General features: G+C 32.6%; 1 protein-coding gene across 2 annotated transcripts in view; it reads right to left on the bottom strand.

Annotated features, from left to right (window-relative positions):
• Nucleotides 1-24,933, bottom strand: part of LOC139502628 (CTD small phosphatase-like protein) — a 36,454-nt gene extending 11,521 nt beyond the window's left edge. Inside the window, exons 1-4 of one of the 2 annotated variants that reach the window (XM_071292158.1) lie at nucleotides 24,719-24,933; nucleotides 9,391-9,554; nucleotides 8,631-8,735; nucleotides 4,733-4,789 (exon numbers count right to left, since the gene is read on the bottom strand). In XM_071292158.1, the coding sequence (XP_071148259.1) occupies nucleotides 4,733-4,789; nucleotides 8,631-8,735; nucleotides 9,391-9,554; nucleotides 24,719-24,794 (402 nt within the window). In that variant the 5' untranslated portion in view covers nucleotides 24,795-24,933. Of the gene's footprint in view, nucleotides 1-4,732; nucleotides 4,790-8,630; nucleotides 8,736-9,390; nucleotides 9,555-20,227; nucleotides 20,379-24,718 lie in introns of those variants that run through there. The other variant, XM_071292157.1, reaches the window with a different exon arrangement.
• Nucleotides 24,934-25,476: the final 543 nt, after the last annotated feature.

Genomic DNA, 25,476 nt, shown 5'->3' with positions numbered 1-25,476 from the left:
AGTTGTAACTATTGCGGGGGAGTTTAATGGCCTTGACTACCAACGAGGGACTTGCACAAAGTCTGAAGTAGTTCTAGAATTTCTAACAATAAAAGTCTTGCGGGGGAGTTTAATGGCTTTGACTACCAACGAGGGATTTGCACAGAGTCTAAAGTGGTTATAGAATTTCTAACAATAAAAGTCTTGCGGGGGAGTTTAATGGCTTTGACTACAAACGAGGGACTTGCACAGAGTCTGAAGTGGCTATAGAATTTCTAACAATAAAAGTCTTGCGGGGGAGTTTAATGGCTTTGACTACCAACGAGGGACATGCACAGAGTCTGAAGTGGTTATAGAATTTCTAGCTACCAACGAGGGACACACACAGAGTCTGAAGTGGTTATAGAATTTCTAACTACCAACGAGGGACTTGCACAGTCTGAAGTGGTTATAGAATTTCTAACTACCAACGAGGGACTTGCACAGAGTCTGAAGTGGTTATAGAATTTCTACCAACGATGGACTTGCACAGAGTCTGAAGTGGTTATAGAATTTCTACCAACGAGGGACTTGCACAGATTCTGAAGTGGTTATACAATTTCTACCAACGAGGGACTTGCACAGAGTCTGAAGTGGTTATAGAATTTCTACCAACGAGGGACTTGCACAGAGTCTGAAGTGGTTATAGAATTTCTACCAACAAGGGACTTGCACAGAGTCTGAAGTGGTTATAGAATTTCTAACAATAAAAGTCTGAGAATAAGCAAACGTGTCACATTTGAAAATAAAAACAAAAGCTCCCAAGTTTATACTATTGTTGAATGAATTAAACAGAACTATCCAAAGATTTTCAATTAAGAAATAATTGAATGATGCAAGCTATATGCTTAATTGTAGTTTAACATGGGTAGGCATTATATTCGTGTTTATCTTTGCCTGAGCGATAGTCAGTCAAATCAGCAAGGTCCAAAAAAATTAGTTATCCAACCTGATCTAGATACTGGACATTTGTTACTCATTGATAGCACCTGTCACTGTAGTCTGTATTAAGTAACATTTGGACTTGTGCCATGGTTGGGGGTATTTAACTATGATTTACCTGTGCAAAGTTAACAGCCGATATTTTACACAAGATCAGTCATTTAAACTGTAGAAGGTGGACATGTTCTACAAACTCTGTTATTTGTATTGTAAGAAATAGCTAAAGTGACATAGCTAAAGTTGCATAGATGAAATGACATAGCTGAAGTGGAAATGTGCCTATGTCCAGTTGTTCTGTTACATTTCTTGTAATAGCTTAGAAGATGGTTAAGCACTCAAAAAAAATATTAAACATGCATATTATCTTTCTTTTTCATTTGTAGCTGTGTACAAAAATCCAGCATTTGTTATTCTTTGAATTGTTTTACATTATAAGGGTCTTTTTAAAGCTTACTATGCAGTTTTGCTCATTGTTGAAGGTCATCAAGCAAGCATCAATAAATGAATCAACCATGAAACGACCTGTTTTAGGATAGAGTCAAACAAGAATGTGTCTATAGTATACACTATACAGATGCCCTATCACACTATCATGTATCTTTGTTCAGTGAACCCTGAAATTGGGGTCTAAACTCAAATTTGACATTATAATTAGAAAGACCATATCATAAGGAACATGTGTACTAAGTTTCAAGTTGATTGAACTTCAACTTCACCGAAAACTTTAACTTGAAGTGGGACAGAAGGATGTACGGACCAACAAACGGACACACAGACAGAAAAACATAATGCCCTTGTTGGGGCATAAAATAAGATGTCTGTAAGAATCTCTGACTGAATTTACCATATCAAACAAATAGCACCAATGTATCTACCTATTTAGTATCATAGGGAATCATGTAAATTCTGATGTTAGACCTTGAATCTGCCTTGTTGATTATTAAATGACAACTTGTATGTACAACATGTTCAAGGCCTATAACAGACAACCATGACTGTGTTGCACTTTTAATATTATAGTATTATATCATCTTATTGACTCAATTATTGTTCTCTGGAAGATTTTTACTTTGATATGGTATAAAATGCGATAAATTTGTTCTGCCATAAAAAAAATTCTGCCAATGGCCTAACATAAGTTCCCATTGAATCTTTGTTATTATAAAGAATGCCATAATATCTGTTCCTGTTGAAACAATGATCTTATACCCTTTATTCAGTAAGGAACAAGTTCTGTAGTACATACATTAGTTTCATTTCCAATGTAAATCATGATACAGAATAATTTTTTTTCAATTTAAAAATTACATTATGAAGGAACTTCTATATAGCTACTTTATCATGACATGCTGTAACAGGCTATTATTTGAACTTTGAATTATTTTTAATTATGGAATTTGCTTGTTTTCTTGTTATTGAAATTTTTAATAAATTCCATGTTTATTGTGTACTGAAATGTTCTGTGCTGTGCAAAACACTTTCTATTACAAAGAAAATAGTTTATTTTCAATAGAATGTACTGTGCCGCGCACAACACTATCTAACCAAAATACATTTCATGGAAAGTGTTATTAACCGCTCATAAGATTATAATACCAAAAAAACATGGAATTTATTAAAAATTTTAAACACAAGAAATTATGCAAATTCCATAATTAAAAATAATTCCAAGTTCAAATAATAGCCTGTTCTGTATACATTTATATATGACCGCTTGTACTCTAAGATTTTTGATTTTTTTTTCACAGGTTTTAAGACGTTTTAGTGTTGCCGGACTATTTGCTTAAATATATTCCATTTCAGCTTGTTACAGAAATATTATTTAGTTTTATTTAGTCTTCATAGTCTTAGTTGGCTATTGGCTTAACTCGTAGAGATGATTTTTACAGGCACGACAGCAATCTTACAAGCCTTGGCTGATGAGCCTGTTGTTGAGCGGGAAGACTGTACATTTATTTTTCATTATTGTTTTTATCATTATTTTAACTAGGCCATTTGTTTTCAATGTTTAACTTCTTGTACATTTTGTCATACAGTTTACTCTTTGCTCATTGTTGAAGGTTGCACAGTGACTGATATAGCTGTTTAAATCTATGTAATCTTGTGGCCTTCTGTGATAAATTGTCTTATGCCTTATTTTTATATGAAATTGTAGATTCTTTATATAATGATTATACAAGATATTAATTATTTTTAATTTCATGATAACAGGCCGGCCTAGGTGAACTTTGAATTTAAATTATCAAAAAAATACTAATTTTGTAAGTAAACTTCAGTATAATCATGAAATCAAATATCCATGAAAATACATTTTTTTTTAATCCATGAAAATTGGTAGCCATGTAAATAAATAAATCAATGTTAATACTAGAATGTTTTTAACATATTGTTGGTAAATACACACACACACATATATAACTTTTTTTATAATTGTTCTATAATATATAGTGCTTGTGAATGCACACACACATATATTTATTTTTTATATATATACATGATATATAGAGCTTGTAAACGGACACTCCACTTCAAGTAGTTAATTCACATATATATGTATATATATATATCCTCTTTTACAGAATTCATTCAAAAACACAACCACAAGACTTTATAAAGAGAGTTAAAGAGACAAGTTCATTGAACCTCTTCAAAACCGACTGAAGGAAAAGTTTTAAATAGGTCTAAAATCAGGTCTGTAAATATGTCACGTGTATTCTTTTGATCAATACTCACGACCATGGAAAGTAAACCTATATTACAAGGTCATCCTGGTTATAGGTTCATAATGGTACTTTTTTATGTTTATTAAACTCAGCCATTAAAAATTTTGTCTGACCTACTTATTATATCATTTGAGAACAATTGTATAAAATTTTTATTAAACACAGCCTTTTCATTTTGTCTGACCTACTTATTATTCTATTTTGAGAACAATTGTATACAAATTATATTTTTATTTTTAACAGAATCTACTTATATATTATGTAATTTGTCCATGAATCTTTAAGATATATATGACCTCAGTATACTACAGTATCAAAGTGATGCTCCATCAGGTCAACATATACCTACTGAGATTCATATACTAGCAGACAGTAGTCGCAATGTCCCCCTTTTTACTTAGCTTCTAAAAGTTGGAAATGGCAGACATTTTTATTTGGGTTTTTAACAGCATTTAAAAGAGCAATTTCTTGCAAAAAAACATGAATGTACATTTATTACTGTGAATTCATTTATTTTGTGGTTACTAAATTTTGTGGCAGGTTTGAGGAAAACTTGCGTATTCATGGATATTTAATTTCGTGGTTTTGGCAAAATCTGCTAACATTCCTTTAGAAAATTCCTTGAATATCTAAATTCTTGGTTTCCTTGTACCCACAAAAACCACGAAAATACATATCCAGCGAATATTAATCAATCCACAGTATGACACGTAGTGTTGCCATCCTTGTGAAATTTTGATGATATTATAATCTGAGTATCTTCATGATCTTTAGAAATTTTCAACCAGTTACAAAAAACAATCCTGAATTCTCAAGGCAAAAAAGGGGCTGCAGACAATACAGTGGCGGATCCAGAACTTTTCCTAAGGGGGGGGCCCGCTGACTGACCTAAGGGGGGGCCTGCTCCAGTCATGCTTCAATGATTCCCTATATAATCAACCAAATTTTTCCCACGAAAGGGGGGGGCCTGGGCCCCCCAGGGCCCCCCCCCTGGATCCGCCTATGCAATATAGCATTGCAGACTTTACCAGCCTGAATACGGTACTTACTTGATGAACTGTTCCTTCTATTTCAACAGGAACTATAAAATCTGCATTGCTGATTGGCTGAAAAATATACAACTCATTTGTAAAAGTAAGAAAAATGAACAAAACATTGCCATAAGTTATAGCAGGCATAGAGGTGAATAAATTAATTAAACTGCCTGAACATCCTTGACTAATCAGTCAATAGCAGTCTGCACCAAAAACTTTTTCAACTACTAGTCAGAGGACCAACATTCTGACATTTCTTCTTATTGGTCCAAACAAAATTTTGCTTTTGTTACTTTGTAATTCAAGTACATGATCTTTATATAAATTTATTTTCCCGGAAAAATCTGATATCACAAATATCTCCGGGTCACAATGTTTTGTTATATACGTTTTTCCCTTTATGATCCTAAGTAAACTATGGCAATGTGGTCATAAAACTGAAATTGGAATTTCATCTTTTTTCAATTTAAGAAAAATGCCTGTGGAAAATGTCTTCCAGCTGAGTGTCCCTTGTAAAATGTGCTACAGAACTGCAGTGTATTTCTAACATATAAGTGGACTTCAGATGTGATATCCTTTATCACAGCACATCAACACTATACCATACACAGATAGTAAAATATACTGTCTGTCATAATTGTTTTTCCTATATTGTTCTAAGCTTAATTCAAGTCCTGTGATTTTCTCCTTTGAATTGTTTTATATCTGTTATACCCAGGGCTTCTTTAGAATACTAAACAGTATCAATTGTCTCACTGTTGAAGGCCATACCTTTGCTTGACCTATGGTTGTTTACATTTTCATCCTTTGGCTACTGGTCATAAGTTGTCTCATTGGAAATCAAACCAGATATCCTTATTTTCAAACTACTAGTTAAATAACAAATATATTTTCTTTTACAGTATGTTTATTTTTAACATTTCCATATTAGTGGGAGGTTTGGCTAGTGTTAAAACCAGGTTCAAACCATCATGTTTTTCTATGTCCGGTACCATGTCTGAAATATGGCAGTTGTTATTAAAATCTGTTTTTTAAGTATGTAGGTGTTTGGTTTTGTTGTATTTAAGTGTTCTTATTGTTCTGTTGTTTACCTCTTATAGTTGATGTATTTCCTTCAGTTTTAGTTTGTTACTCTCATTTGTTTTTGCTTAATCAAATTATGACTTTAGACCAGCGGTATGCTACTGTTGCATTTATTTACAGAAGGTCCAGAAACCACAGGTTCATTGGCCCATTGTATGTGTAATCTTTATTAGTAGATATATATTGATGTGCTTTTTATTCAAAGACATGTAATTTTTATTATCTAGGTCAGTAAATAATAAACTACCAATTAAGATGATATATATGACAGTTATTCTTGAACCACTTGTAAAAGTCATCATGGTCATGATCACAGACTGCTCATAAAAATGTCAGTTCACAGGCCTAGGAACTAATTTTTATTACCATTTTAATTCATATTATTGATTTTTTTGCTGTTTTGCTGAAATTTTTCCATTGATAAAAGTGGTTAAATCATCTCTTTAATGTTTACATATATGATAAAAAAAAAATATCAGCTAGATCAAGTAGATCAAGGTCTATTATGTTTTATTTGTTTACAATTTGGTCTTTTGATATACAGTGGAAATATTTATTTCTATTTATATAATTTGATAGAGAATGATTTGTGTTGTGTATTAAAGTTTCAAGGTGCAAAACTGAAATGTCTATAGGTTGAACATCAACATTAAGGCCTCACCAAACAAATATGTGTGTCAGAGAGTCAGGTTTCTCTTCCTGTTGAAAATTAGGGAAGACAAGATTCGCTCTTTTAATTTGTTGAAATTTAGTTTCCCTGCATGAATATATGATTACCACCTTGAGTTTTGTAACGACTCACTACTAATAGCCAGTGGCAATAAAACTTCTAAGGTACAAGCATTTTAAGGTTAATACCCCTAAACACAAATATTTTTTTCATGACCTAATAATCCAACAAAATGTGATACTATGCAATATGATATGATACATAGGTAAATTGCCAACAAAAAATACAGCTGACCAGGTCCTCCCTATGAGTTATTTTTTTACAGTCTGTCTCAATATTATATTTAGCATTCATTCTCCATTTCATTATTTTTTTCATGTTATAAAACATAGAGATCACTGTCAGCATTATGCCATTAGCATGACAAAATATCATTTGTTTGACCTATTTTGATCTTATTATATATGTCATGTATGTAGGTCATTAGAGTCAACATTTCTAACATTATTTAAATACACCAAATATAGATAAAATCAGTATAGATAGCAAAACCAGTCTAAAGTATTATTAACCAATCTACCTGTATATTTATATTAGTCCAAGATTGTTCTGACCTCTGGCAACCTTTTAGCTTAGTTAGCTCAGGGCCATGGGGAGTCAGTCTGATTTTGTTAACATTTGTAAACACAAGTGGATAGTTGGGGCTTGTTTTAATCAGATTATTTGACATGCTAAAAATAACCCAAATATCAGAGGCGGATTTAGGGGATGGCCCAGCCCCCCCCCCCCCCCCCCCTTTTGTGGGAAAATTTTGGAATCACTGAAGCATGACGGAAACAGACAGTCAGTGGGCCCCCACTTATGAAAATTTCTGGATTTTCACCACTGAATATTTTTTCATATAGGAAGAAATGAGAGTAAAGGGAAAGATCCACTCTGTATATATCACTTATAAGGCATAAAAGATAATACATGACAGGACCATAAGTTGGGCTGTTTTCACTTGAAATCACCAACTGCAAGAGTGACATTGTGTACAGTATACAGATCTGATTTTTTTTTATGTTAAATGTGCATAATTTGCATAATTTGTATCTTGTATCATACTATCAGCAGTACATGTGAGGCAAATACCTAAATATCGAAAAAATCTAAATGAGTTAGATTTTCATAAAACTTAACTGATACATTACATATGTAGAAAGCTGATTGATACATATCACTGACCAAGACATTATGGTTTTGTATGGTTCACTTAACAATTTTTGTATCCTGCCCTGAAGAAAATTTCACTGGACCATAAATTAATATACTGTATAGATTTTGTCCAATGTAATCATAATTTGAGTGTGTTTTACTGTGTACTGGTTTGGTACATCAGACATTTGACCTTCAGTGAACTCTGTGTGTAGTAATATGAGATACTATTGAAGGCTTAATTAACTGTTAATGAACAGGCCAAATAAAAATATATGTGTGGTTCCAGTTACCCTTATTTTTAGTGTTCATAACAGCCTATCATAAAGATTTTTTTTGTTCATTAAGCACTGTTAAAGTCGAATGTTGCTTTCATAGAACTTGATATAAAAAACACCAGCATAAAATAAAAACAAATCACTACCTACCTACCCTAACCTCTTTTTTTGTATGCATACTATTTTTTTTTGTCCTTCAGTGAACTCTGCCTGTAGTAATATGAGATACTAATGAAGGCTTAATTAGCTGTTTATGATCATGCTATTTAGAGCACAAGAGAGTTTAGAAGGTGATAATTGACTATTTTCATATTACCATCTTTTGACTCCAGATTGTATGATTTATTGACAGGTTACCTTTTCTGTGGTAAGACATCCTGGTACTCTGTCCAATAAGAGCAACCAAAATAAGTACATTTGTAAAATCAAACATATAATGGGTGCAATTTGAGCGGAACTTATACTGTTTTTCAATGATTTTGTTATATAAAGAAACTAAGACGCAATTAATTTTCCCCCCAAAATGCACTGTTTGAAAGTTGAATTTTACTTCTTTCAGTTGGTCTTGGTTGACAGAGTACCAGAATGTTCAAACAGAGAGAAGGTAACCTGTCGAAAAACTATAAACTTCGGAGTCAAAAGTCGGTAATATTAAAATAGACTATTGACCTACATAAAGACTTACCTTAAACGAGCTATGAACTAAAGTTTCATCCAAATCTATAACTACACATTTTTTATTTAAATCCTGATTTAAAACAGGCGCTAACAGATATTTTTCTGCATTTGTCTGAAAAGATAAAAGGTTAACTATATTAACTATAAGCAATGCATCTACATCTATATATTTAAGGCTTATATGCATTGCACCTAACATACACCATATGTATGATGCGCAGGAATTACTTTAGTTTAAAATGATAAGTCCCACATTTAACCCTTAAATACCGTAATCATTTTTCAGAGGTCAGTGAATTTCAAGTCTATCAATTTTATAAAAAAAAATCCCCTCACACTGTGTTTTTTTGCAATCACCTTGTAAAATTTTTATTCTTGCAGTTTATCTAAGTTGCGTTAGTTGAAATGATAATTAGACTTTCTGTAGCATTTCTGTGGGGTTTTTTTTCTACATCAGATTGACAGTATGCTGTGTGGTTTTAGTTATAAGTCATGTTTGTTGATATCTCCACTTGTTAACCCTTTGATTTCCTTTTTGTTTCTATCACAGGTGGTTAACAGTTTGCAGGGGGCACTTGAGAATATTTGTGATGTTTATTGTGTTGTGCAGTTCAAAATTTTATTTCATTTTTATATCACCATGCATAGTCATGATGATATTGTGATATTGTTCTTACATGATATTGTAAATGTTAATTATGCATTTGATCATCTTATGGGTATAGTTTGTGCTTTTATTAAAGTATTATTTTGGTATTTAGTCTTACCCTTGGATTCCCGTTTTCTTCGACCACAGGAGCTTGACAGTTACCAGCTGTTGGGTTATTGTTATTATTATTATTTCCAAAACAACATAAAATAGAACTGAATATATTGCGGTTTCTTGGTTTTTTCAGTTGGGTATTATTTACATTAGTTGTCGTCGTCGAACCTGCAAAGAAGAAAAAATTATAATTATTGACTATTGAAGTACAGTTCACTGATCAATACAATATTGAAATGTCTGACCAGGGGCGGATCCAGCCATTTTAAAAAGGGGGGTTCCTAACCCAGGACAAAGGGGGGGGGGGGGGGGGGGGGGGGGTTCCAACTACATGTCCCCATTCAAATGCATTGATCGTCCAAAAAAAAGGGGGGGTTCCCCCTCTGGATCCGCGCCTGCTGACATATGCTTTGACATTTCATATGTTATGTCTGACACAAGTGGTAGAATTATTAGACATATAGCATTGAATTGATGAAAATGTAGTTTGGACTTCCAAAATGCAGACAGCACACATGCTACTACAACTATACATGTACCAGTAGACATCAGTTGAAGGTTGTTTCAAAATCAAGAAAGTATCAAATAATATAATTTATCTCTTATTTAAGTTTGCATGGAATTTGGGAATTTGAGTAAACAGTGAGGTACATGTGCAAGGAACTTCAGTTTAAAAAAAACTTACATATAGAAATTAGATCTCTGGACATGAAGCTAGCTTACTGTTGTAAAATGATCATTTTATTCACAACTAGCTTCCAATGAGAAAATCAGATCATACCATTAAAATAACAATTGCATTTTTCTGTCAGAATTGTTAAAGAGATGGTGATTATGGACATGATGGAGACACTAGTTGTAGAAATAAGTGGTTATGTCTCCTCAAACATTGCATAATATACCATATATTACATAACATTAGCATTCCACTATGAGAGTCTCATTAGGGAAGAGATCTATTGGACCAATACTACAGAAAAGCTGGCCAAATATATATGAAGAGAAAAATTATAGGTCAAAAAGGAACACTTGACTATTACAAATACTTGCCATAAAGTAACTTGAAGATTTCTCGTAAAAATTTCGACAACCCTGACCAACAACCAACATTTTTTATCACCCTTTTCCTCATATTTCATTCTTTTGGTGCGACTATAATCCTAATGATTTTTTATTAGTCATATGCTCTATTAATATCTCAACATAATAACGTATTTTCTCGATTTTCTGGTCGACATATGGCTAATATTGTTATTAGTTCAATAATCCAGTTTTTACAGTACAATATGTTACATGTACATGTAATGCACTTACAGTACTTCAATAAATAATAAATACAAGTGTGCACAGTTTTATAATGTACACTGTTTTGTTTTGTTGGCATACATTTAAATAAGATAACATCGTATGATGCAAATTAGGGGGACAACAGTTCAAATACTAATATATCTGCTGGTTTTTATTTTTAGGAGCCATCTTACATGTACAAAACTAAATGAATTAAAATTCTGCTACATACATTCTAACAATGAACATGTATAAACTATATGTTTGTGTATCAAAATTCTAATGATCGATCAATCAAAATTCTAATGTTGCGATCAAAATTCTAATGTTCAATCATTAATTTTACTTCCCAAATGGACAGAATTTTCAATATAATCTTTTGTAAAAGCTTTCCACATGACCAGCAAAGGACATTTCCTAAAATTACCAAGATTATCATCTTATAAGTGGAATATAATGAAATAAAATTGATTTATACATTAACGGTTTCTGATAAATGCACTTAAAACACAATTTACCCAATTTCTGAGAAATTTACAGTCGGATGTAATAAATAACTACACTAAACATGCTTAATATGAAGCTTCTTTCCATATTCTCAGCAGCCAGCACAATAAATAACCTTTTAGAGAAAAACATGGTAGTCTTTAAAATTTACGATCACAGTCAAGTCTGTTGTAAACTTAAAAGGTCACCTACAATGTATACAGGGCTTAAATCTGTCTTGTCTGGTCACCTATACAGGGCTAAAATCTGTCTTGTCTGGTCACGTATACTGGGCTAAAATCTGTCTTGTCTGGTCATCTACTTCTTGACCTGTTGCAGTAATACATATGCATTTTGAACTTCAATTCAAAGAATACTTGCCTAATATAGCCTATAGGGTCCATTTTCTCTTATCCTTGTTAAGGATGATTCTAATTTTCAAGTTTGACTGTATTAATTTAACATTTGAGACATCCCTAAGATGATCTTTATTTATAGGTTTGACTGTTTTACATTTGAGACATCCATATAATTATCTTTATTTACAGGTTTGACTGTATCTAACTTTTGGGACATCCATAGGATGATCTATTTTTATATACAGATTTGACTGTATTTAACATTTGGGACATCCCGATGATGATCTATTTTTATATACAGGTTTGACTGTATTTAACTTTCGGGACATCCCTAGGATGATCTATTTTTATATACAGATTCGACTGTATTTAATTTTCGGGACATCCCTAGGATGATTTATCTTAATTTACAGGTTTGACTGTATATTTCATTTGAAACCTCCCTTAGGATGGGATCCTTATCACTTTAAATGATGGTTAAATAATTTCTGTGACAAACCCTGATAATAATTCAACAAATGAACCCAACAATCCGTAAACATGTAAATATGGAGATTTAATTCACTGCGATACAAAGATATTTGAATTTTTAATGTACAATTAAGAAATATGATAGTACGGAATTAAATTGACAATATCTCTCCACTTCCATAAATGTTAGCGTAGATTTATATCAGGTGTAAAGTTAAACTTTACCTGTTTATCTATCCTTCAGGTAGAAAAAATAAAACAGGTTTACTAATTATTTAAGGTCTATGCATATGGTACCGTATTAAATCCCTAGGATAAACTGGCTCCAAGATTGATGTTTTAGCCATTCATTCCTGTCTGTTTGAAAAGATATGTGGTGGAAAGAACTTAGTATTTTCTGACACCTTTGAAAATTAAAGAATATTATAATATACCTGATCAATGAGCAGGTTATACTTTTAATTCTATTTTATTTTTTGGCAAAAAAATCAAGAAATGCATGCAGGTTTGCTTTATAAAGATATTTACTAAGTAATCTTACTAAGATATATATTTGACTCAAATCAACACAACCTAAATCTCTAAATATATATATTTAAAACAAATATTAAATCAAAAGCTCTATTTATCATATACCTGTGTAGATGATATCATATATAGATATAGGTAGATAAAAATGTAATTTAATTTTTCTTCTGGTCTGTTTCAGATTTACCCAGAGATAATTCAATCATAGAATATTGTAAAATGGACTCTGTTCAGATTTTGCTGCATGTAAAACATTATTTCTAAATACCTGAACCTCCTTTTTGGGGGGATGATCAATGCATTTGATTTGGGACATACAAATGTATGGTGAGAATGTTAAACCCCCCCCCCCCCTCTCTCTTTTTGGACTGAATCCACCCATGGAGAAATAAATAAAGAGATGTGGTAATAGTTGATTGCCAATGAGATAACTTGTATGCACCAGAGATAAAATGAGTGAGTATAAGCAGGTCTGTCACTACTACTCATTGGAAGGCATAGAAAATTATCTGTAGCCTTGCATATGCATATGGTACATGTACGCTGTGACGGTTTCCTTCTGATATACTGACCGTGCAAGGGCTGTATAGCCAGTCAAGGTTGTTAAAAACTTCCATTTGTTGTCTTCTGATATATATGCAAAAAAATATTGCCACCAAGCTTATAGTAACTAATAATCAATCTCAGCTGTGCATATATATAGATCTAGTAAATTAAACTAATTCAAATATCCTTTACCCATGATACTTGAGCATGATGAGGGACCATCCAGCTTAATTTAATATATTGTTTGTTTCCCCAATCCCGACCCTGTCAATAGGGATGTAGGTAGGGAATTATTATTATTTTTCCAAAAAGCTCGTTCATTATCGGACGATCCAGCAAGCCTGAAAATCCAAAATGAATAAAATAATATTTGACTTAGTTATGACAATAAAATTTTACGAGTAGCACCATTTTTGCAGGGTCAGTCGGGATTGGGGAAACAAACAATATTTTATTTTAGGCCTCATGTGTTTTTAGCTGGCTAAAACTCTGATACATGTATGTTAAAAGGATAAAATTGCTGTCTATATTTATCTATATTATAAAATAATGACAACAATTGATGTCAGCCCTACATGTACCCACTTTAAATTTGTATCCTACTGCATCTTGTGTATATTTCAAGGGTCATAAGGGCACAAATGTTACTTTTGTTATTACGAGTTTAAAGACCTCAATTTTACTCAGGCAAATCACCAAATATCAGAATATAAGGAGATCTATGTGGTATGATTGCCAAAGAGACACTTAATGTTCTATTGGAGTCCAAATGAAATAGATAAAGCAACTGTAGGTGAATATACAACCTTGAACAATGAGCAAAACCCAAACCTTACAGACAGCTATAAAAAGTCCAGATATGACATCAATCATGTTTTTTATTGTTTACATCGGTGCAAAGTCCAGAACTCACAGACTGATACCATACTTTACCAGTACATACATGTACAATAATGTATGTTATCCATAATTATATTTTAGAACAGATTTTTTAGGGTTTTGATGAATATTGTTTATGAATAAATATTTATCAATTAGATTAACAGTATAAACAACATTCAATGATTCACATGGCCACAACACTGATATTTAATACATTTGTGACCATAGTCAATTACATCATTTGAATAAATCAATTTAAAAAAAAAAAATCAATGCCTATATAAGGTTTTGTAATTCTTTTCTCTTTATTTCTTGGTAATTAACCACCAACCTCACAGATCACAGATTAAAGAAGCTTTCTGCTTTAAATTCTGATTAGAATACAAAACACTTTATTTTCCATTGGGATTTATTTTTAGATTTAATTGAAACAGACAGGGATGGAAATAAACAGATTGAAACCAACACAATCTGGTTTTTCCAATTTTAAAGGAGTATTTGACCTTTAACATCAGTTTGTAACCTTTATCATCAGCAACTTGACCAATGGAAGGTAATCATTTGTAGATGTAAATATCATATGATTATTATGATATCACCAAAAAAACTCATCAAACAAATGTCTATAGAGGGTTGGGATCCCGCTGACATGTTTAACCCTGCCACATTATTTATGTATGTGCCTGTCCCAAGTCAGGAGCCTGTGATTCAGTGGTTGTCGTTTGTTTAAATGTGTTACATATTTGTTTTTTATTCATTTTTTTACAAAAATAAGGCCGTTAGTTTTCTCGTTTGAATTGTTTTACATTGTCTTCTCGGGGCCTTTTATAGCTGACAATGCGGTATGGGCTTTGCTCATTGTTGAAGGCCGTACGGTGACCTATAGTTGTTAATGTCTGTGTCATTTTGGTCTTTTGTGGATAGTTGTCTCATTGGCAATCATACCACATCTTTTTTATATCTAGACTATAGATAATCAAATGTCAGTGGCAGATCCAGGGAGTGGTTTCAACTCCCAACCCCCTGGATTAACAATTAATGTTTTTTTTAATGGGGATATATGGTTGGAATCCTCTCCATTTATTCTGGTTTGGGAACGGCTGGATCTGACCCTGAATGTGATTCAACTTGAAGTTGCCAAATTGCCACCATCAATTTGTGATTTGACATTGGCAATTCTTCAAACCGACTTTATAGTTACTTCTGTACTGTTACACCAATTACACCAAGATGTCGTAAATAAAATTGGATACCCTGCATTTATCATGCTTTTCAATAACATATGCCATGTCCTAAACTATTGAAAATTATCATTCACCATAATATCATGGTGTACATTAGACACACCCATTGAAGCTCACGCCCACAAGGTGTATCTTATACTTGTTTGGTGCAAATTGCCAGCTTGTTTATGAAATTTAACATGATGTATCTGCAAACATTGACTATGGTATAGGTAAAGTAAATTCCCATAAACATAAAAAAAAAACACGAAATGACCACTTTAACAAATTCATTTCTACACAATGGGATAAACAAATAGAAATATTGGTTCTTCAATTACTATTGATTGGACAATTATCCTAAATATAGAAATGATTTAATAAATGAATTGAGTGTTAAGGGAATTAACGTCTATTCTAATCAACTACAATGTAGTTTTTCTGATCATCAAACCTCATAAATACATCTCTATATATGTATTGAGTGGTTCAATAACTATCCACCAGGGAATTTTATTTATGCTGCCTTTCTAACCTTAGTGTCAGAAATTCTGATATAAAGCTTAACACTTACTTCAATAAAGTCGCTCAAAAAGAGGGTAAAGGCACACTTTGGTAATGAGGGATTTTATGGGGGTAAGAAAAAAGTGGAGAGGTGGGAAATAGCTTTTATATGATTTTAAAAAAAATAAAAAATCTGGAAATAATAAGGGAGAAACAAACGAGAAGTAAGGAAAAGTTTCAATACAAACATGAATTCGGAAATTGAGTACCCTTTGTCCCACTTCTCTGATAATCTTCAGCAATTAACATCCCTCCCCCCCCTTTCTGGAACATCAAGGCCTATTTATTTTAAATCAGCAGTCTTCATCTGTGGCCTGACAGTCAAACCATACCAAGCTTTTCTATCAGGCCTGTAAGAATTTCTTCTTGAGGTAAAAAGAATCCATACAGCATATAACATTTATTCAAAATTTTCCAAAAATAAAAAAAAATGTGGTACAAATGTTTGTTGACGAAATGACAATTGTGTTGTATTCATGATCATGGCCCATGCCTGTGTTGCAGTTGTGAATTTTGATAAAAAGTATTTTTAGGTACATTATTTCAGTTATCACAAAGTTTATCTAGGTATAAGTGTTTCTTACTAGAAATGAACTTATGTTGTTATATGTTACATGTATCAAGTACATGTATGCATCTTTTTACTGGTCAAATTATCATAGCAAAACAAAATAATCTGGGATTTAGAACCAATCTATCTCTTTCTTTTACTTTTGAAGTTCATATACTTTAGTGTTAAGGTTCATTTATGGTTGCCGTAAGGTTAGGGAATGTTCATGATGTTGGAGACTAGGGTTAGGGCTGGTGTAAGGGTAAGGTGTAAGCTATTGGTATGGGTTACCGAATTGGGATAAGGTTTAAGATTAAGGATAGTTTAATCTGGTTATCTATGAGATGGGACACCTTAAGTATCTTTTAAAACAGCTATGAGTAAATTAGGGCCTTGACAGTCAAAAAATAAATTTCAGCCGAGGCAGTATATATTTAGGATTCAAATAATGTGACAAGCAGTAAATATAAGTGTACAAATTGTATCTTCTTACACTTCTCTATATATACATTTGTACTTCATTATGACTTGATGTAATGGGAAGTTTTCCAAAACCTAAAAAAATCAAACCACTTCATAGTCTAGCTGTGTCTCAGCTATCAACATACTAAGAATTCCTTAATAGTAAACATTAAGAATCAGGTAAGAAGTGGTGAGGAATCAAAAGGATAATTATGACAATGTATGAGGACCCTCTGGATTAATTGTGTATGTTTTAACATGTTAAAAGGGCATTAGCTACAAATTTGACAAAAACATAAATATAATTTTGTTTTTGTTTCAAAAATTATAAAAGCAGAATAAAGAAATTATATTTTGCTACTAGACGTCAGTTTGGTTAAATTTGGTCATGGTAAGTTCGGCTTGACCTCATGAGGCATGAGGAAGTAAGTATGAGGTCAGTAGAAATAAATATAGAATACATGAGGGTCGGAATGGAAAGTCCTTCATTCCATTATTCTTTAATTCTTAAAATCTTAAATCATGTTGTTCTATTCTTTATATTTATAAATTGACCTATTAAAGGCATTATTCCCAATTCTTTTCTCTTCACCATTTTTTCATCATCTTAGTAAAACGTTTTATTCTTTATTCTGTAACTTAAACCCCCATCCTGCCCCTCATACAATGTACATGCACATTTAGTACATGATGATTCTAGTATTACTATTATTTAAGTACCGGTACAATGATCTATCATTAGCACATGATGACCAGAACAAAATGGCCATTGCTACATTTTTTGCAACAATTGACAGACTGATCTGATAAGTACATGTATGTCAGGATGATGGAATTCGTGCAAGCACATCAACCTTCTTTATAATATATACATGCTATCAGATCAATGAACTACTGTCAGTCTACATCAGGTACAACGGAAATGTGGGAAAGTGTAAAACCAGGACAACATTTCAGACTGGACTACCAAGAGGGACTTGCCATGAGAGAAAGTGTAAAATCATGACAGAATTTCAGACTGGACTACTGAGAAGGACATGATATGATAGAAAGTGTAAAATCATGACAGAATTTCAGACCTGACATCAAGAAGAACTTGACATGAAAATGTAAAATCATGAAAACACATTTGACTGGACTACTGAGAAGGACTTGACAACTCCCCAGACTAAAGTTCGAGAGGGATTTGACATTCAAATGAAAAATCATGACATTTCAGACTGGTCTACTGACATGACTAGGAAGGACTTGATAAATCATGACATTTCAGACTAGAATACTATGAATATCAAGAAAAGAAACTGTGCATGCTGTGATGGTGATTCATTCAAGTTTTACTTTGGCTTGAAGGTTTCTCCCACTACTTGATTTTTTTTATTATTGTTGGTTGCTTTACATCCAGTCACAAATATTTCATGTATGTTTAGGATGATAAAGCATGACTTGTGCACATCCTAATCTTGTTAACTGACCTAAGTTATCTCATTAGAATTGTATGCATGTATTTATTCACCTTGTCACTATACATCTGATGTTGCAATGACAGTTGATATTTCTGCTAGTCAGGTTAATAATTTGTTAATCAATTTTCAAACTTTTGTAACATTTACATTTATATAAAGTCCTCTGCAAATCAACAGATTCCAATCTTAATTTCAGTCCATATTTTATACTATGCCCACATGCACTAGGTAACATATATTTATTTCTCTGCATAAAAACATCTGATAACTATTGCGCAATCATTGTTTGTCAACAAAGTAACCATCTATCAAGCATAACACATCAGCTGATTGTTTCTTGTTGATAATATTTGGCAAGATACCACATCTTCTTCTTGTTCTAACGAGCTGGTAATATGATTGGACCAGCATGTCTCTAATAAATACTAACCCGTTACTGTCGCTTCTTATTAATTAAATACAAGGAAAGGTTACACTTTCATGTAGAAATTTTCTGTTTTCGTTTCTTGTACATGTTGTAGCAATTGTATCTTGTAACACAAAGAATTCTAATTCCTTTTCCGTGTGTTAAAATATAACAAATTGTGGCAGGCAGGATTCCAGAAATAAGTTCACTGATTGATGTTTTTAAGTTCAATACCAAGGACTAAATACTCAGACCTTTCAAACCTTAAAAATAACAACACGCTACTGGGTCTTACCTACTAGCATGACTAGAATACAGTGTTTACCCATAATGCAGAAAGACAATCTTAACTTTACAAGCCTATCATTAGGAAATATATGAAGGTTTTAATACATGTACATGTAGATTATACAAATATAGATACATTGTATTTCTGTACCTGTTAATCTTTTTTTAACGAAAAAATAGTTGCAAGACTATAATAGTTTGTTAACAATAATATCAAATCATTAGATATATAGAGTCTTTAACATAAGAACGACAAAACTTGTGACTTTACAAACTGGCATTCACGCCATTATGTATGTATGTATACTTCTAGATTCCACCAGTGTAGACACACCCTTGATAGACTGCAAGGGTACACTCCCTAAAGATTAATGGAGATGTGTCCTTTACAATATTAACCCACTAAGAGAACAATCACCTCCCAACACCACCCAAGGGAGCGTGTAGGACACTGGGAAGTCTGTTATTATGGTGGAGGAAGTACACGGAGAGAACCACCCCGCTTCTCAGGGAAACAGACAAGCCGAAGAGATTTCAGCAGATTGATCTCCAGATTAAGGTGAAAACAACTTTGACCTACAGAGGCCCCCGAAGAATCCAAACTAGTTTAAACTCCTCTCTGAATACCAGAGATGTGTGTGGGAGGGTGAAAATCACTCTACTGAAAAGTCTGCACGGTTAGCCACTAGTCTGATGCCCCAGACTAGTAAATATTGATTTGGTCTAGTGAAAATTTTTTAAATTTAATATAGTTATATAAGGACAAATTTTGATATTTAGTTTCCGGGACTAGAAGATGAAAAAGTTTTCTGTGCAGACTGTACTGATGTACTGAAAATTTGACGTCTTGAGTGACAATCAAACTAGGGACCTTCAGCACTGTAGCCCTCTATTTTAACAACTAGACCACAAACTCACGCAAAAATGATTCGTAAGACCATTACAAATCAGTAGTTATATCAGATGTTTGTGAAAATTTTCAAGAAATTAAATTGACAGAAAACATATAACTTTACTTTGAATCTACCTGTACAATAGGTAATGAGATTTAAAATTGTTAAAGATTTTAGAGTAATCTCCCCTAACAGGTATATTTACCTTATTATCTCCCCTTGTTTATTTAACTAATGTAAACAAACCAATCAATGTAAACAGAGATCATTCATTAATGTCAACATAAACTGGCTGAGAAATCAATTAATCTTTCCAAAAACACCTTTCATATCAAAACTTTAAGCTGTATTACATATTTTATTTGTACATGAAAATTACATATTCTATTTGTACATGTACATATTATGTGCAGACTGAATAAAATTTACTTACGAACTTGTGATTTTACATGCATGTAGTAAGAGTACCCTTCTTGAGACCAACAAAACATATTATTGTTCATAGATTTGCATAAAATGTAAGGCAAGTTGAGATTGTGATGTTTATAAAAAAAAAATTCAGTCATGTGTGTAAGTGTTACACTTAACTAAAACGTAAGTCCCAATTTTGAAAATTTCCAGCCACTAAACACTTTACTTCTATCATATATGTATATGTTTAGTGAGTACATGAACAAGTATTTTATAGTTAAACAAAATAATTACTAAGTGGCACTTTTGGTTAGTTGAATAATATTCAATATTAAAAGTGGTGTACACATTGTAAAGTGAGTTGTATATACAGACAAGTCATCAAGTGGATTAGAAATTATTTATGTGTTGGATCTATTGTGTTGATCTCTTGATGTCAGATTTATCTATATAACATTATACTGGACTAGAAATTGTTCATAAGTTTGATCTATTGTGTCGAGTTATATTTTTATTTCAGTTTTCTCCATGTCAAATTTATACTGGACTAGAAATCATTCAGATTATTGCGCTGACAGACCCCGTTGTGTCAGTTTTCTCCATCATGTTCATATTATATGTATACTGGACTAAAATTTACCATTTTTTTATAATAGGAATAAAATTAATGGCACCACACAGTACAAGGATATAAATGAGCATTGATGCCAAAAGAACCCTAAACAGAACCAAGGAGCCTGGAGATCAGGGCAAAGATTTAGGATGAAATTAACTGAGCCTAGATGATCCCAGAACACGAGAGTTGGATCTAGAGCTTATATTAATTAGAAACTGAAGACAAATTTCGTTAAATTTTCAATACAGTCTTGTTTTAAGTTTGTAGTGAATCAGGGGGTCAGAAGCTCGGAACTCTGTAATTCCCCAAAATTAAACACTACAGAAATATAAGTCAAATAAGATGTTTTATAGAAAGAAAAAACCACAAAGAACCTGCATTCTTTTCTTCTTTTGAAACATTCAAATCAATTATTTTTTTCTTTTATTTCTTGCATAAATATTTTTTTAAATTCAGCGCCTTCTGATTTCTCTTCTACTTAAATACGAAAGAAATGCAAAATGCTTGTTCAGTTATATGGTTAATTGAATGCAATCAGCAAAAATAAGAATTGTTTAATAAAACAAGATTGAAAGTACAAATGTACAAACTATGTTGCTGATGAGTTTTGTAATTTTTGTTTCTGACATTTTGATTGATTGCTCAATCAGATAGCATGCTAAATTGCCATTTATATCTCAATTGTAAAAGTACATTGTAGCAAAAAAAACCTACTGATCATTATAGATTAGAATAAGTTTATTTACACTAGATGGTTAGTAAGAGAAAATGGAGGAAAAATATAGTAGACTAATCTCTATATTTTTATGGTTTTTAACTAAAAACATTGGATGTGTTTAAATTTTCAAGTAAATCCTGTTTCTCGTATCTTATGAATATATACGTACCAAAAGCGCAAGTTGTATATATATATATGAGAGCCCAGGTGGTCGTGTGGTCTAGCGGGACGGCTGCAGTGCAGGCGATTTGGTGTCACGATATCACAGTAGCATGGGTTCGAATCCCGGCGAGGGAAGAACCAAAAATTTGCGAAAGCAAATTTACAGATCTAACATTGTTGGGTTGATGTTTAGACGAGTTGTATATATATATATATATAATCTTATAGTGGAGATTTAGAGCTAATATAGAACACTTTCTTGAGTCACAGTCACAGATTAAGAGCTTGACATACATTGTACATGTCAGAATGTTGTATAAAAACGACATCTCCTCCATACACTAAGTCATGAAAGTCTGATGGTCCCAGAAAAATATAGACATAAGAAAAGTAGTTGGATATTGACAGTGTTAAATTTTAAAAAAAATAATTTCATTGATAGTGTCTAAAAACTACAATAAATTATGCCATCATATGGTGCTAAGACAGGTTAACTTGAAAAAAAATCTCGACTCAGGCAAAAAAAACATAGCTCCCTAGACCCTAGGCTACCCCTAGCAATTAAATGGTTGCTCCTTAAACGGTTCTTCATTGGACGCATTAATTCAAATGCTAACCAACAGCAATAAATCTGTTCAGTGATCATTCCAGTATTTTCAAATACATGTAGCACCATATTAGATTTGAAATTGCACTGGTTCCCTTCACTTACATATATAGCACCAAATTTAATTTATAGGGCATGGACATGGTGCTACATAGATGTAGGGACACGACTGGCTGTTTCAAGTACAGTGTAACATTGGTTTGTCCCAATGTCTTTCTGAAAAAAAAATTTTAAATTTACATGATTACTGCAAAAACATGAAAATGATGAAGTTAGAAGAAAAAACACATACACAAAACTGTCAATATTGGTATTAAAGCAGTTAAAGGTTTACATATTGGGGTACAGATGGGGGAAGGGGTTTGTTCATTTTAGTATTCTTTATTTTTTGGGCATTTTTCTCTACTTGATATTGCGATTATGGCTATTATCCAGTTCTGATAATACAACTTAAATGTCCTAAAATAGGACAAAAAGAAGGGGTGGGGGTTTAATTACATTGACTACTGGTAAACCATGACAGTCGTGCAAGGTTGGTACTCAAGACTTATTCATGCATCATTTTCAAATTATTAGACTTAACTACATTGTAACTTCTACAAGTCAAGCTGACCTAAAATTTTATTTAGTTTTAATTTTGTTCACCTTATGAAATGGGTGTTATTCTGAATTTGGTTCCTTGAAAATCATGTTTCTCATGTCCTCTTACTTATATATGTATACATCATCATTGTCAACTGATATACTGGATGTATCACTGCTCTACCATTATCCCTTTGTCATTATGTCTTCAAAGAGGGTATGATATTCTGATGTCAACTTATGGGACAGTGACATGACTTGTTGTGAAGGACACATATTTGAGGAAAGAAAGAGCATGGAATTCGTATAGATTTTTTAAGGTCTATAACCACATTAAGGATAGGACACTAATTTGACTCTTACACACGTGGCGCATAAATGTTTTTATAACTTCTCTAACTAAACTGCTTCTTTCAGATAACAATAATCGAAAGACCCCTACTCATCAGTTTCTTCAAGCTTTTTTTGTATTGCAAATGTTATTGTTTATTATGATATTGTTTGTATGTTACTATATATTCTCATGGCAGGGGTGGATCAAGCCATTTTCAAAAGGGGTGTTCTAACTTTATATTATGTCCCCATTCAAATGCATGGATTGTCCAAAAAAAGGGGGGTTCCAACCCCAGGAATCCTCCCTTTGATCCGCCACTGCATGGGGCCTCAATTTGGTGAATAAAACTATTCTATTCTATATACAGCTTCTCTATACATTTCTAGATCTATATAAAAATCCCAAAACATGGTACGATTGCAAATGTGACAACTCTCCACAAAAGACCAAATGACATAGAAGTTAACCATAGGTGCCCAAACCGCCTTCTGCAATGAGCAAAACCAATCACATTGTCAGCAAAATACACGTTATCGCTATTTGTCCGCCATTACTGAATATCACACAGGTTCCCGTAAAATTTTGACATCATAAAACAAAATATCTGACGCCACAATGGAAAAGTGATTGTTGTTTACGTCAAAAGTTCAAGCAGCCGGGTCAGCCAGGATTAGCGATAAGGTGTATAGGCAGCCTTTGCAACTTTTGTAGCGATTGTCTTGTTATAAAGGTATTTATTATATCATAATAAATTATTGTTTAATAATATGATGAATCCAATATTTTAATGAAATAAAAAAAAATAAGTATTGAATGAAATCTTATTTGGGTATACATGCATACTTGGACATAACCTGATTATCTCCCCTCAACCAAGTTCAGGAATTTTTAAACATGTAGAAATGTACACTATTAGTACAGCAATTTTATCATTTGTTGCATAAATTGTGCAATGCCCACATATCTATTTGTTTGAATTCTACAAAAGATAAGTGATCAGGGCCCTATGTTACAGGAATGGGATAGAAATGTCAACATTTTTTAGTTGGTAAACAGAGAGATGTTACCACCGGAAGTGACATTAATTAACAACCTTCTGTTGTATTTTAACATAAAACTATCAAAAAAGATGTCTTGGTTTGTGGTACAAGATATGTAATTGATTTTTAATAATTGGGATAACAATACTGCTTGTAAAATATAGCCCTAAGGAGCTCGTTGAAACAAGGCGATAAAGTTTTTTGAATTTTTTGGCAGGCCAATGTTTACACGACCTTCAACTTTTAAATTAACAATCTGGGTCATGTGCTTCATGTTTAGTAGTCAAATCAGTAACTTATTAAATATAAATTTCTAAAAACTGTAAAGGTCTGATGTAACGCGTTCATATAACTTGAATTTTACATTTAAAGTATTGGACTATTTTGTTCCGCGTAAGAACAGGTACTCTCATCTAAATCGCCATGTTGTGGCCACCTCGACGTAAACACTCACCTTTTTCCGATGGAGGAAACGTGTTAAGAAGTTCCTCATCTCGTCCGACTTGAGTAATTATGGACGATGTGTCCATCTAGGAGCTCGGGAAGTTCTTTAAGCGACGACGTTTTTAATTTTTATGTGTTAACTTTGCAAATAAAGTTGTAAACTGTCCACCATGGAAGAACACAACAGGCATCATGGCTTCTTTTCTGCATATTATGAATATGTATGAGATAGATATAAGAAATAGGTCAACTGAAAACTTAATTGATTTAGGTTACTCAACTTAGCAATACATTCACATTGTCACATTCCGATGTTTGTTGCCTTTGATTTTCCTTTTTACATTTAATTGAGATTAATTGGGGTAATATATGAAATTAAATAGTTTTCAAACATGTCAACATATATGTAGAACTGCAATTTGGCGGGATTATTTTAATTGATAAAAGTACACGAACCGGGCCTTAGTGTGGACACAGTATTGTGTGGGACACTTTCATTTATAATATTTTCGAATTGTATTACGAAGTGATGGACTTCTGCCGTTTTATCATATGTATCAGAGAGGCACTTGTAACCGTAAATTAAATGTCATTTTTTTGTCATTTTTTATATCAAAAATGGCACTAGATCAGTGTCATTTGTAAACAATTAAAAATGTATAGCTAGGCTTGTTAATTAAATGATATTGTCATGTGAAATGTGACTTATGACCTTTGGCGCCCATTTACAAAAATACAAGTATTCTTAAGTTCTGTCGCACTGCAGGT

This window comes from Mytilus edulis, chromosome 14 (genome assembly GCF_963676685.1).
Source record: "Mytilus edulis chromosome 14, xbMytEdul2.2, whole genome shotgun sequence".
Classification (NCBI taxonomy): Eukaryota; Metazoa; Mollusca; class Bivalvia; order Mytilida; family Mytilidae; genus Mytilus; species Mytilus edulis.
The sequence above is the reverse complement of the archived record's forward strand: the minus strand, read 5'-3'. Positions and strand labels throughout refer to the sequence as shown.